At 34.9% G+C, this 14,014-nt stretch overlaps 2 protein-coding genes and 1 long non-coding RNA gene across 3 annotated transcripts; 1 reads left to right on the top strand and 2 right to left on the bottom strand.

The window, feature by feature from the left end:
- LOC109328438 (putative glycerol-3-phosphate transporter 5) lies at positions 918 to 3,301 on the top strand. Its single transcript, XM_019561904.1, has 2 exons — positions 918 to 2,348; positions 2,595 to 3,301. The coding sequence occupies exons 1-2, from the start codon at positions 1,385 to 1,387 to the stop codon at positions 3,107 to 3,109; spliced, it is 1,479 nt and encodes a 492-aa protein (XP_019417449.1). The 5' UTR covers positions 918 to 1,384; the 3' UTR covers positions 3,110 to 3,301.
- LOC109328439 lies at positions 3,027 to 3,533 on the bottom strand. Its single transcript, XR_002105437.1, has 2 exons — positions 3,488 to 3,533; positions 3,027 to 3,353 (listed from the first exon to the last, which is right to left on the bottom strand). It is a non-coding gene; the product is annotated as an uncharacterized LOC109328439 (long non-coding RNA).
- On the bottom strand, positions 3,821 to 7,719 carry LOC109328437 (probable protein phosphatase 2C 27). Its single transcript, XM_019561903.1, has 4 exons — positions 7,385 to 7,719; positions 5,882 to 6,079; positions 4,954 to 5,165; positions 3,821 to 4,654 (listed from the first exon to the last, which is right to left on the bottom strand). The coding sequence occupies exons 1-4, from the start codon at positions 7,544 to 7,546 to the stop codon at positions 4,093 to 4,095; spliced, it is 1,134 nt and encodes a 377-aa protein (XP_019417448.1). The 5' UTR covers positions 7,547 to 7,719; the 3' UTR covers positions 3,821 to 4,092.

Genomic DNA, 14,014 nt, shown 5'->3' with positions numbered 1-14,014 from the left:
TATATATATATAATAGTTTTGGGTTTCATCGGGGTTGCTCGAAATTCTACATGGTTGAGATGGTAGTATAGTTTTTAACTTCACTTATTTCAGCATTGGGATCAAGTTTTAAATTTTGGGTTCAGTTTTGGGTAAATGCAAACCCTACCCCAATCCACCCTCTTGTCATTCATATGTAATTGAACATGCATAATTTTTATATTCCAACTTTGCTCATTATATTATATAAATGAAAAATATGTTTGGAGAACATTCAAGTAATTGGATATGTATAATTTCATTCATTTATATTTAATAACCACTGTAACATAATTTTCATATTCTAATTTTATCCATTTGTAACATCCTAATAATAACTATAAGAAACTTTCACATTGCATGTATCACTAATATTCTACATATTCTCCTACTTCTATTTTATCTTTTTATCACCATAAAGAAGAATAACTTTGGCATATATGAAAACATCAAATGACACACTAATCATTAATGCATACACAAATTGAAACTTTTATAGAAACTTTGTGTATACAATTGATATTAGATAAATAAGAATATGAATCATCAAATATGCAGTGTCGACCGTGCCTATCGATATGCTAGTAGTATGTAATTTATATGAAAGAACAAGTTTGTTCTAAAGTGCTACACATTTGATGTCCCACAAATTATGTCAGTGCACGTGAACGTGTCATCAGCTATGATTGTTAAGAAAATTAGTTAATTATTAATTTTTTAAATTAGATATATTTTTTCAATCAATTAAATAATAGTAGTACATGTAGTGGTACAATTTATGGAACAATAAATATGTTCTGTTCTAACATAACAAATTAATAATGAATTATTTGATAAACTTAACATGAAATATTCATAATTATGGAGCAAATAAATAGTTAAATACCCAATTGTGAACCTTCTAATTGACAAACATATCCTGATCTAACACAAATCTGGTGTTCCAAGCTAACTTGTTTGACTTGTACAAATTCCAAAGATCCAATATCTTACCATTTTCCTTCATAAATTTTTTGCAATTCCAATGTTTAAATGTCCATTGAAGCTATTACCTAAGGGTTTTTGTTCTTGCCATAACTACCAATCCTTGCCCCAATAAACCAAAGCAAAAAAAGACAAAAACTTTTAAGATTTCATTTCAACAATTCAACATTTGTGTTTTCCTTATAGGTATCGATCATAACCCATTTCATTTATTCGGGTTTGAAATTTCAGTCCTAGATCAATCTTTTAACATTCCTAAGGTCATAGATGTTAATATTCTATGTAGTTCTTTTGTAAAAGAAGAAGAAGAAGAAGGATTTGATCTTTGTGCATAGGTTATAGATTAGATTCAATGTTTATGCTAGAACCCTAATGAATCACAATGCAATCCAAGAGTTTGAGCCAAGCACCAGCTCTGACACTCTTCCCAGGCCTGAAACCCCCAAACAAAACCCTAATTTTCCACCAAATATGTGTTCTTTCTATCACATTTCTTGCATATGCTTCTTTCCATGCCTCTAGGAAGCCTTCTAGCATTGTGAAGAGTGTTCTAGGACCCACAATTCCATTTAATTCAACTCAAGATCCCAACTTGAGTTCTTCCAGTGATGCAGGTTGGCCCCCTTTTAATGGAACCCGGGGCACTCAACGGCTCGGTGAGGTTGATCTTGCATTCCTTACTTCCTATGCCATTGGCATGTATTTCGCCGGTACTGTTGGCGATCGGGTTGATTTGAGGTTGTTCCTTGTGTTTGGGATGATAGGGAGTGGTGTTTTTACAGTACTTTTCGGGTTAGGGTATTGGTTAGATGTTCATGTGTTGGGATATTTTGTCGGCATTCAGGTTGTTTGTGGAGTGTTTCAGTCAATTGGGTGGCCTTGTGTGGTTGCAATTGTAGGGAATTGGCTTGGGGAGTCGAAGAGGGGTCTGATAATGGGGGTATGGAATTCGAATACATCGGTAGGGAATATCATTGGTTCGGTTGTTGCTTCGGGGGTTCTGGAATTTGGATGGGGTTGGTCATTTGTGGTGCCTGGACTACTAATCATTTTGGTGGGGATTTTGGTGTTTTTGTTTCTGGTTGTGAATCCAGAGGATATGGGATTTGTGCATCCTGGAACGGAGATGGAAATGAGTGTGGAAACAGGAAGTGCAGAGAATCTTCATAATGTGGAATCAGAGGAATCCAAGCTTATCGAGTCTGATCATTCAGATTCTTCTGCAATTGGATTTTTAGAGGCATGGAAGTTACCGGGAGTGGCTCCATTTGCTTTCTGTCTCTTTTTCTCAAAGCTTGTAGCTTACACTTTTTTGTATTGGCTGCCCTTCTACATAAGGCACACAGGTAATTATTCTCATGCAAAAATACATGATCTCAGATAGAATTACACTGTCTTTTGTATAGCATATTAGTCGTATCCATTTACTTTATCATTGGTGGCTCCATCTTTCGAACACAGTGTCTAAAGTTTTAGCACTTTGAAATTGGAATGCTGAGTGACATAGCTAATGTTTATGTTATCTTGTGTCTATTTATTTATTTATTTTAATGATGTTCTTTTGTTCACTTCAAATTCTGTGTTCATTGCAGCCGTTGCGGGTGTGCATATATCTCACAAAACTGCTGGATTACTTTCAACAATATTTGATATTGGGGGAGTCCTTGGTGGAATTACAGCAGGTTTCATTTCTGATATCATTGAAGCACGTGCTATTACGTCAATTCTGTTCTTGTTTCTATCAATTCCGGCTCTTGTTTCGTATCGTGTTTTTGGGAGCCTCTCTAAGTTGGCCAACATTGCTCTATTGTTTCTTTCCGGATTTTTGGTGAATGGTCCATACTCTCTAATCACAACTGCTGTGGCTGCTGATCTTGGTACGCAGAGCTTGAATGGTGGGAATTCTCGGGCCCTGGCTACTGTGACTGCAATCATAGATGGTACTGGTTCTGTTGGAGCTGCTCTTGGACCACTTTTGGCTGGGTATATTTCAACTCGGGGATGGAACAGTGTCTTCTTTATGCTCATTCTGTCTATTTTCTTTGCTGGTTTATTCTTGATTCGTCTTGCGAGAACTGAGATACAAGAGAAGCTTTCAGGAAAATGATATTCTATATGTTAGTAAAAACACTTCTGATACTTAGTGTAGGCCTTCAATTCATATCATTTACAGGAAATAGCATACTGAGGAATTGCTGGATAGCATTATGTTTGTATCATGTTCCCATTCTTTATTTGCAGATTGTAAAACAAATGTATAAGAATGTTTCTGGTGAGATAATTACACACTTGTTTGGTATTTTTGACTGTTTTTGCAGTCTGTAGTTGCACTCTTTAATGGATTATTCACACTAGTAACTATGTTTTTCCATGTTTGATGGTCTATGTTAGCATCTTTTTTATTATGGTAAACTTTCTGTTTTGGCATTCTCTTCATGGGATGTTTGGAACTGTTTCTACAATGGAGATCTATAAGTTTTATCACAATGGAGAGCTTGATAATCTGTTTGGAACTGGTTGGTGTATTTCATATTTGTTTTGGTGATCTTAATCCTCTGATTTGGAAAAAAATTTAAGTTCAATTTGGGGTATTAGAGACTAAATTTTTTACTTTGTATGGCTCTCTCTGCAAAGTCTAAGAAACAACCATGATTCTTGTCCCAAGAACAACCATGATTCTTGCTTAATGTTTCAGCAATAGTCATTGAAGAGCAAAAATGTAAAGCAAAAAGATTATTGGCATCTAAGACTTCTGTAGCTTTGAGATGAAATATCTGTGTGGAAAGACACCTAAATGGAAGCATAACAAATAAACAACATATTTACATTAGTCTTTAAACCCATTAAACACAAGAGTAGAATGTTATGATAATGTGTGTACAAATCACTTTGTTCCAAATATAATTTTTTCTCCTCTAATCAGCTTCCAATGGGAAAAATAATCACACAGGTATAAATTTGTTTAGAACTTTAGCACCTCAAACATGGACTAGGCCAATCGTCACTTGGTTCTTGAGGTACATGAATATATGTACATAACTTCATCTTTAACACATCAACTACACCATTTATTTTACATACAAAAATGTTCTATTCTTCAAGCAAGGATCTAAGATTCAGAAGTCCCTCAGCAGATATGCTTCTTCTGACTCTTGTTCTTTCTACAATCATAGGTGGTGGTGGATCTGAGTTAAAACATACCATCACAAGAGTTAAGTTATCTGTTGATCCTCTCTTCTTTGCTTCATGTACTATTTCCTTGCAGCATAGTTTCTCATTATTATGCTCTTGAAGCCTCCTTCTTGCAAAATCTACAGCATTTTGGCTACTGAAAACATCCCAGATTCCATCGCTACCGATTATCAAGAATTCATCTTCTTTGGTCAATGTCGTTAATTTAAGTTCAGGTTCGGCACTCAGTGGTCCACCTCTTTCACTCGTTTCCTTCATTCCATCAAGGTGCCAGTCACCTATAGCGCGACTAACACCTAACTGGCCATTCAGGTAACCATCATCAACAAATCCACCTAGGGACTCGATCCGCATCCTTTCTTTGCTGCAAGTTGGCCTATGATCTTTGGACATTTCTATAGCCCTTCCACAACGGGACAAGACAGCCCGACAGTCTCCAGCATTGGCTACTAGTAAGGACCTTTACAATAATTGGCATTCAAAACAGTTAAAAAGGGATATAGAGTGATAGATACAAGAATAAATCATAAAATGTGTCATGCCCTGATTTCTGGTCAAACAACGGCTACATGAGTAAGGAAGAGGTTAAACTCAATTTTGACATCTCCCAAAAATTTGGAGAATCGGGGCGTGAAAAAGGAAAGTGATAATGTAGTATTGCGGTATGAGGCATTGCATTCACTTAAATGTCACTCCACAAATTTGAGCTTTTCATCCCAAGGCTATAAAGGTCAAAGAACAATAGAGACAAGTGCTAACCTTCCAAATATAATTGCAGTTAGTGCAGTTGTACCAGAAGATAGAGAAGACTCGAGAGATGATCTTTTTGCGAATGCTGCATCAGTCACCAAAAATGACCTTGTGACTGCCTTTTCAAGCTCTAGAGGAAAGTTTGCATCCTCAACAATCACTGTCGGCAGATAATCACGGACAAATTGAGCTGCACTCTTCCCTCCATGTCCATCAAATACCTGCAAATTGAACCATTTGCCTTTTACTTTTACATGCCAAACCCTGATCAAAGGGTGTATATTGTCCTATGCAAAATGTTTAAGACAAGTTTCTCCATCTTTATTCTGGATGAACTAGAAGACATTACTTTTACCTATATTTTGTTCAGTCAGACTTTAAAATGGTTATGCAACTACACCTTGGAAAAGGGAGCGCATGGGACGGCAACGAAGAAGACAATGGGTCGGGATATCAACCATAAAGACTCAAACCACAATACATTCTGAATACTGAATCTTGTAATCTATTTTATGCATTTAATAAGTGAATACCAAAAACAAAGGTTTATGGGAGATGCAATATAACATATCCTAATTCTGATTGATAGTGTCTCACAATGTTCTCTAGTCATCTTAGATTGTCTAGGGCCGCATATCAGATTTAAGTATGTATTCACAAGTTTCCAAAATTGCTGAGAGAAGAAACTTTTGAAGCAGGACTTCTTATTGTGTGGGGAGGATTAACAAAGAAGCAAAATTATATCCGAATTCATTTAAGAAAAACCAAAGTGTTTCAAAAATACTCTTGTCCCTTTTTATTCACCAATAGATGCAAGAAAACCTTGAAGACTTGTTTGGTTATCACTATTTTAGTAGTACAAAATTAAATAGCTACAAAAGAATTAAACAAAACTCATGACAAGAAGAAATTAAGCATACTCAGTTAGATGGCTTACACCATAAAAGGAAACCGCTTCCTCAGAGTGCATGTTATTGCTAAACTTGTTTGCCAAATCGCCAATGCATATGTGAGTATCCTCCATGTAAGGGCGTTCTCCAATATCGGACCACTCTCCTGACCGAAGAGCTGGGACGAAGCTCACCAGGATCTGTTTCTTGTCTGTAATCATTGTATCCTCACTTATGCTTTCAAGCTACATGTGCCACGGAAGAAAAATGCAATCGAGTTAAGATGGAAGAAGCAGTAAGCATCAAGAATTAGAAATAAAAGATGCTAAGCAAACTTAAGAATGCAATAAAAGTAAGAGAAATTATTCTCAGATTATGCTAATTTCAGTATTTTTCAGTCATAAATTATATCTTATGAGAAACACTGACATTTATGCTAACAAGAGTCAAGTAAGAAAACGACAACAAAGTAAGGCAATTTAATTGCTAGCAATGCAAGCTATCACAACCACTTATGTTATAAATTTCACAATGTGTCTTCACTCTTCACTCTTCAGTACATCCCAGAGACTAACTAATATCTATCAGAACCACTTCTAACTCTAGCTAGCCTTTGATAGCCACATGAGAGAAAATTCAAGATCACTTACCCTGAAATGAGATCATATTGCTGCATGATTCCATCACAAAGTAGTGCATCACATACAACATTCTTGGCTATAATTTTTTTGGGAATATAAAGTACTATTATTAGCTAGGAACGTTTCTTCCATGGAATAAACATAAGCATCAATGAAAGGATAAGTAGGTATGTGCAAGGAAACAAACCAATGTCAAATTAACAAGGTAATTATAAAAGACTCTCAAGGTTTTAAATTGGGAACTCCGTCACCACATGATGTAGCTGCAACATCTCGGTTGCGGTGGTTGCCACAACCATGCTTGTCGGTCGCATTAGTCGCATTTAAACTGCAATGGCCACAATTAGCTCACAGCTGCTACACAACTCAATTTTAAATCCCTTGACAAAGGACACACCATAAAGAAAAGGAAAATAAGTGAAAAGGTTTAAATTGCGGACCACATCATGTGATGCAGCCACAATACTGCGGTTGCGGTGAACGCCACAACCGCATCACATCGCAATCACACACACCGAATCACAATGACGCAATGACGCGACCACATTGGCCCATAACTAAACCGCATTTGGGCCGCCTCACGTTGCATCAAATTGAAAAACATTTTCTTAATCACAAAAAATTCACACTAAATTCACACTGCAACGGTCATATCCCACACTGCCATAGTCAAAATGACCGTAAAGTAACCACAACCATGACTATGACTGCAATAAGGATCGTAATCGCAATTTAAAACATTGGATAACAGTAAAACACTTTCCATGCCATCCACAACACAATTGAGTTTGATTTAAAGAGTTTCTATAATGGTAGCTCATAAAAGTAAAAAAAACATCATGGAAAATTGATAAAAAACAGCATAAATATAGAACTTAGAAGATCAAGGAAAACGATAGTAATACTTACAGGACATGAGTTTTCAACAGTTGAAGTTCTCAAAGAAGATGTTTTATCAAAGTTCTCCATCTGGGTATGTAAAAGTTCACAATGCAAAGGCCATGATGGTCTTCTTCTATTATCCATGTTCTCAATTTCTTGAGCAACTTGTTCTGCCTCTTGCACACACATGATGACTTTAATCTTGGGGTAGTTTTGACTTTTTGGCTCTGTCACTTGAAAGAAAGTAAGACACTTGATGCAACTTTGTGGCTTATGCTACAAAGTGAGAGAGAGAGAGAGAGAAGATTCTAAGAATATGTTGGAAAAAGTATGAGTTATGTGTTTATAGGATATGCTATTATGTAATCGTCGGTTCAACTGATATACAGGTAGATTGGCCCCAAATGCCCATAATATACCTATCATACATCATCAAAAACATATCATATCATATTATCATACCAGTCAAAACTTATTATTAAGATAACGGTTATATATATCAGTCAAAATTAATTATTAAGCTAGTCTGTATACAATATTTTAGCATATATACTTATATAGAATATGGTACTAAGAAGAATAAATTATATTGAAACCTCTAAGTTGTAATAAAATTACATAAATTTTCCCTCTATTTTTACCCCTCTAAAAATCTGTAATTTTTATATATACATTAAAGTGATTACTCTGGATGAGAAATAAATGTGAGTCTGTAAAAAAATAATGATGATAAATGTAATTAAATTAAACAAAATACAATATATTACGTAGATAAATGCAAATAGTATACGAGTGAAGATATTTTTATTATTTTTGGTTCATTACAAAATATACCAGTAATTCTAAGGAGATATTGTTAAAATAACTTTTATATTATGTTGTAGAAAACAAAAAATAATGAAAATGTATTTATCTGTATACTATTTATACATGTTTTTACAGTATATCATATTTTGTTTAACTTAATTATATTTATCATTCTTGTTTAAAAAATTACACTTAATTTTTCAATGAATAATAAGTGCAATATATACATAAAAATCAGATGTTTTTGTATATATAAAAAACAGAGGAATAGTTTATATATTTTTACTAAAACTGAAAAGTATTATTATAATTTATTCTATAAATAATAGTGGTTATATGTGAGTGTGAGTGGGAAAAGAAGGACCAAAAGATGAAAGCGTGGCTGAAAATCTGGTGGTTGGATTACATTGTTATTGTTACGCGATCTTAATAGTTAATTAATCACAACTCATCACATGGTTGGAAATAATGTTCTTTTCTATGCTTACTTAGGTGCAGTGGAATCTTCTTTTCTTGTACCCACCTTCTTTGCATCACACGTGAAAATCATGTATTTTATATCCTTCATTATTGAAAACAGAATCAATCACATTTTTATTTTAATATTATTGGATACGAGTTATATTCAATAGTTTTTTACAAAAATATTTTTAAAAATTAAAAAAATATAACATGTTATTATTTTAGTCTTGAATAAGATAAATTTATAATCATATAACAATAGAAACTTTCTTTTGGAAAATAAGTTGATTAATTTTTAATGAAAAAAATGTATGCATTAAAGTGTATGAGTTTTTTATAGTAACTATACATAGATTTTACACTCATTCTTGATATGTATAAGGTAAACTTACATTTTTTACTTTAATATCTGGATCCTTAACCACCTATTAACAATTCCCTTTCTTTATTTATATGATTCTACCCATAATCATCCTTAACTCGTACTGTTATGGCACCAAATTAGAGTTAGGATTTAGAAGATTTTTGTGCAAAACGATGATAGTTTTTATACTACAATTAAATGTTCTTAACGTGATAAATGTGAATATTTTTATTCTTTTTACAATTAATTGTGGTACTAACAAACATGAATTATTGCCAATTGTATAATGTAGGAAATCAATTAACTACGGCACTTATAGGGGAATAATTCAATTTCTCAGCGGTAGGTGTAACTCTATGACTTGTACCCGTTTCAGGTCCAACTCCAAGAACTTCAATAACTTCGCTTTCATACCTGGTATACAAGAATACTAATATCCTAGATTATGGATGAGACCCTCAAGTATCCCACATCTTAATAATATTTGAATATAATATTTATAGATATTCATTATAAAGTTTTATACTCAGTCGATATTAGGGATTAGTATGATTCAATTTTACCTACTCACCTAGTTTAACCCGATGATGATTGGACATGGTCGAGTTTCATTTGATCCATAATCAAATCCATATTAAAAAATTAAATTTAATCAATATTTATGATCGGGCAAGAAACAAACATAATCTGGTTCATCTTGTTGTCACTCATTCTCATGTTTTCTTGATAGAACTCATTCTCATTTTTGTATTTGCCTATATTCAATTATGTATAGACTAACAAAGTATCTACGTATATCAAAATACATATTCGTAATAATATATAATATTGAGAAAACTTTATATAAAAATGATATGCATTATATATAATTAGATTTAGATTTAGGTTCAAAAGCTAGCCTTAGCTTGGTCGACATTTAGAGTTGGGTTAACCTTCGGGTCTATAGTAAGATTCGAGTTCAAAAAATATTTCGACCAACATTTAAGATTGCTTAACTCTTACCCAACTCATGCTCACCTCTAGTTGGTACATCATATATTATTCATATATATTAGTTTATTATATATATTTAAAAGTCGATGTTGATTAAATATAAATGATGAATGATTGGATAAAATTTTAGATTTTCAATGCTATCAAAGGAGAAAGAGGATGCTCACATTCATCTATGCATAAGCCAATCCAAACCAGGAGCAACCATCGTGCCCAAGCCTAGTTGGCCAAATCTAACCGAGGAAGCTAGCATCATGACCGAGCCTAGTTGGCCAAGTCTAACCGATGAAGCTAGCATCGTGACCGAGCCAAGTTGGCCAACCCTAATCGAGGAAGCAACCATCGTGACCGAGGCGCATGAGCACCCACCAGGACGTGATCGAGCCAGTATGACTGATGTAAATGAGCACTCACTAGGACGTGACCCAACTAGTCTGACTGAGGGATCCATACATATATACATCAGGTCATGGCCAAGGTAGCATGCTACACATCATATATTTCCTTATATTACTTCCTTTGCAAGTTATCATTATAATTAACATATTTGGCATATTTAACATGGGCCACAATTAAGATAGTTAGTTAGGATTAGTTTCCTCATTTTTCTTGTATCTATAATGATTAAGTGATTAGTTTTTGTAATCAATTAAATGAGTTATTCTCATTCATTCAATAATATCAAGGTATATTCATCTATTCCACTTTCCACTTATCTTTGACTTTTCTTTGTTGGAGAGTTGAAGAAGAGATACAAAAGAGAATAAGATGAGATGAGTAGAGATTGAATGTAGGCTTTGTTATTGAGAGAAGAAAACTTGCATTTTACACTGAAACACAAACATTCCATATATAGGAAGTAGTTAACAATCAACTATAACATAAATAACTACTTCTTTCTATATAAGGAAACTTCTACTCTTATCAAACTAATACTTGAATTACAATATTATTTCAACATCCTCACTTAACTCAAGTATTTGCAAGATTCAACTCCCATCTTCCTTTTAAATTGTTCAATTTTTCTTCTTTCAAAGCCTTTGTGAACAGATCTGCCATTTGTAACTCGATGTTGCAATAGACAATTTCAATCCTCTCTTTATTGACTAGATCTCTCAAGTAGTGAAATCTAACTTCTATGTGCTTGCTCCTCCCATGACTCACATGATTCTTAGCTAGCCTTATTGCAGAATTGTTGTCCAGCTTCAGTTGTAATGGTGTTTTGACTTTCAACCATCACTTCCTTCAACATTTCCTCAAGCCACATAGTTTGACAGGCTGTATAGCATCCTGCTATGTATTCTGCTTCACAACTTGATAGAGCTATCACTTCCTACTTCTTAGAGCACCAGGATATAGGATCACCATTTAATAAAAACAAGTATCCCGAGGTGCTCTTTCTTTCAGCCAGGTCTTCTCCATAGTCAGCATCATAGTACCCTGCTAATTCCAATTTTGTGTTTTGACAGCCAACTGGGAAGATGAATCCATAATCCATCATTCCTTTTATGTATCTAAAGATCCTTTTAAATGCTACCATGCGAGATTGTTGTGGTTTGCACATGAATCGTCTCACCAATCCAACACCATAGCACAAATTTGGCCTGCTATTACATAGAAATCTCAGTGATCCACCATCTGTTTATACAGTTCTTCATCCACTCATTCACCTTCTTCATCTCTTGTCAGCTTTAGGTTTACTTTCACTGGTGAGTTTACCTGATTGCATGAGGCCATGTTGAACTTCTCAAGTATCTCTTTTGCATACTTCTTTTGATGCATTACCATGCTTGCTGAGATGTTATTGAATTCCAAGCCTAAGAAGTAACTCAACCTCCCCAAGCCAGTCATCTCGAATTCAACTTTCATCATCTCCTTAAACTCCTAAATCCTTACTAGTGTTGAGCATGTCACTAGTAAGTCATCCACATATAGGCATATGATCAATAATTCACCATCTTTATTTCTCTTGATGTACACTCCATGCTCAATTATGCACTTTTTGAAGTCAATTTTGAATAAGAAGGCATCAATTCTTCTATTCCAAGCTCTTGGGGGTTGTTTCAAGCCATAAAGAGCCTTGTTCAATTTGTAGACCAGATGTTCCTTGGTTTTGATAGTGAAACCAGGAGGTTGTTGGGCATATACTTCTTCCATCAAGGGTCCATGTAGAAATGTTGACTTCACATCTAATTGGAATAATGCCCAATTTCTTGCACAAGCAATGGCTAGCACCAGCCTTATGGTTTATATTCTGGCCACAAGAGCATAAACATATGTGTAGTCTTTCCCATACTTTTGTAGGAAACCTTTGGCTACCAACCTGGCCTTATACTTCAATATTGACCCATCTGGATTGAGTTTCTGTTTGAAGATCCATTTGACCCCAATTGTGTGTTTGTTTTTAGGTAGTTCAACCAGTATCTAGGTTCCATTTTTCTCAATTGACTTGATTCTTCCAACATTGCATCTTTCCATGCTGTTTGTTTTAAACCTTCTGAGTCATTCAGAGAATTGCTTCACCAAAAGTGCCATGTGCATCAATTCCCCTTGATCATTGATTTGATCATCTGAGTGAATCTAATAGTCATTGAGTCTGAGAGGCATAGATCTTGTTCTCTGTGATATGTGTGTCCTTAGATGTTCAATTGAGTGTGTGGTGTTTTCTTCATAGCCAATTGCATCTGGTTCTTCTCTGAATATTTCATCATTACTGAGTTCTGGTATCAACCTTCTCATAGTTGTTTGCATTAGTTTCTAATCCCATCTGTCATGTTCCAAGATGAGAACATCCTTATTGATTGCACTTTTGTTCTTGATTGGATCAAGTAGTTTGTAGGCTCCTATAGGATGATACCATATAAACACCATTGCCTCACCTTTGTCTTGAAGTTTGGTTCTTCTTTGATCTGGTATGTGTCTATAAGCAAGTGACCCAAACACTTTCATGTGACTAACATTTGATTTTTTGTCTATCCAAACCTCAAGTGGTACCTTCCCCTTAAGCCTTTTTGTTGGACTTCTATTTAGAATATACACAGATGTTGAGACTGCTTCAACCCATAGGTTTTATGGGAGATCTTTATCCTTGATCAAGCTCCTGGCCATGTCCATTATTGTTCTATTTCTTCTCTCTGCAAGCCCATTATGTTGAGGGGTATACAGGGCTATTACTTCATGTTGTATTCCATTCTTTAAGCAATAGGTTTCAAATTCTTTTGAAGTATATTCTCCCCCACCATCTGTTCTGAATATCTTCAATTGATTTCCACTCTCCTTTTCAGCCTTTGCCTTATAGTTCAAGAAGCTTGTGAATGCTTCACTTTTCACTTTCATCACATCAAGCCAAATCATCCTGCTAAACTCATCCACAAATATAATGTAGTATCTATTACCACTCAGAGAAGGTGTCTCAAATGGTCCACACACATCAGAGTGTACCACTTATAAGACTGAGTTGGATCTCATAGTGATTTTAGACTTGAAGGATCCCCTTGTCTTCTTTCCTGTCAAGCACACTTCACAAGCTTTCTCTGGTAGTACAGTGATAGGGATTCCATATACCAATTGTGTTGATCCTAGTTGGTGCAGCCCTATGAATTTTAGGTGCCCATACCTTGAGTGTCATAACCAACTTTCATCCTTAGTCTGCATAGTGACCAAGCATTGAGTTTCTGCTGTCTTGATATCCACTTGGAAGGTTCTATTCTTTGTTTGTTTTCTTCTGATTATAAGCTTGTCATCAGCATCAAACAATTCCAATTGCCCATTTTTCATTAGTACTGAGAATCCTTTTTCAATCAACTGACCAATGCTTAGTAGATTGTACTTCATTTTGGACATGTATAGCACATTGGATATCACTACTTTTGATCCATTCCTTCTTATGATGACCACATCCCCAGTTCCTTCAACTTCTAATGAGTTGTCATCTGCAAACTTCACTCTACTTTGTTTGGACTTATCAAAGTTGATTAGCCGCCCTTTGTGTCTAGTCATGTGATTGGAGCATCCTGAGTCTAGGTACCATG

This window comes from Lupinus angustifolius, chromosome LG15 (genome assembly GCF_001865875.1).
Source record: "Lupinus angustifolius cultivar Tanjil chromosome LG15, LupAngTanjil_v1.0, whole genome shotgun sequence".
Classification (NCBI taxonomy): domain Eukaryota; kingdom Viridiplantae; phylum Streptophyta; class Magnoliopsida; order Fabales; family Fabaceae; genus Lupinus; species Lupinus angustifolius.
This window is presented reverse-complemented; position numbering and strand designations above follow the sequence as displayed.

Coding starts and splice junctions, on each gene's coding strand:
- LOC109328437 (XM_019561903.1), bottom strand. CDS start 7,546: ATGTGTGTGCAAGAGGCAGAACAAGTTGCTCAAGAAATTGAGAACATG. Junction 5,166..5,881: donor AAGCGGTTTCCTTTTATGGT/GTAAGCCATCTA, acceptor TTCAATTTGCAG/GTATTTGATGGACATGGAGG. Junction 4,655..4,953: donor ACTGCAATTATATTTGGAAG/GTTAGCACTTGT, acceptor ATTATTGTAAAG/GTCCTTACTAGTAGCCAATG.
- LOC109328438 (XM_019561904.1), top strand. CDS start 1,385: ATGCAATCCAAGAGTTTGAGCCAAGCACCAGCTCTGACACTCTTCCCA. Junction 2,349..2,594: donor CTTCTACATAAGGCACACAG/GTAATTATTCTC, acceptor TGTTCATTGCAG/CCGTTGCGGGTGTGCATATA.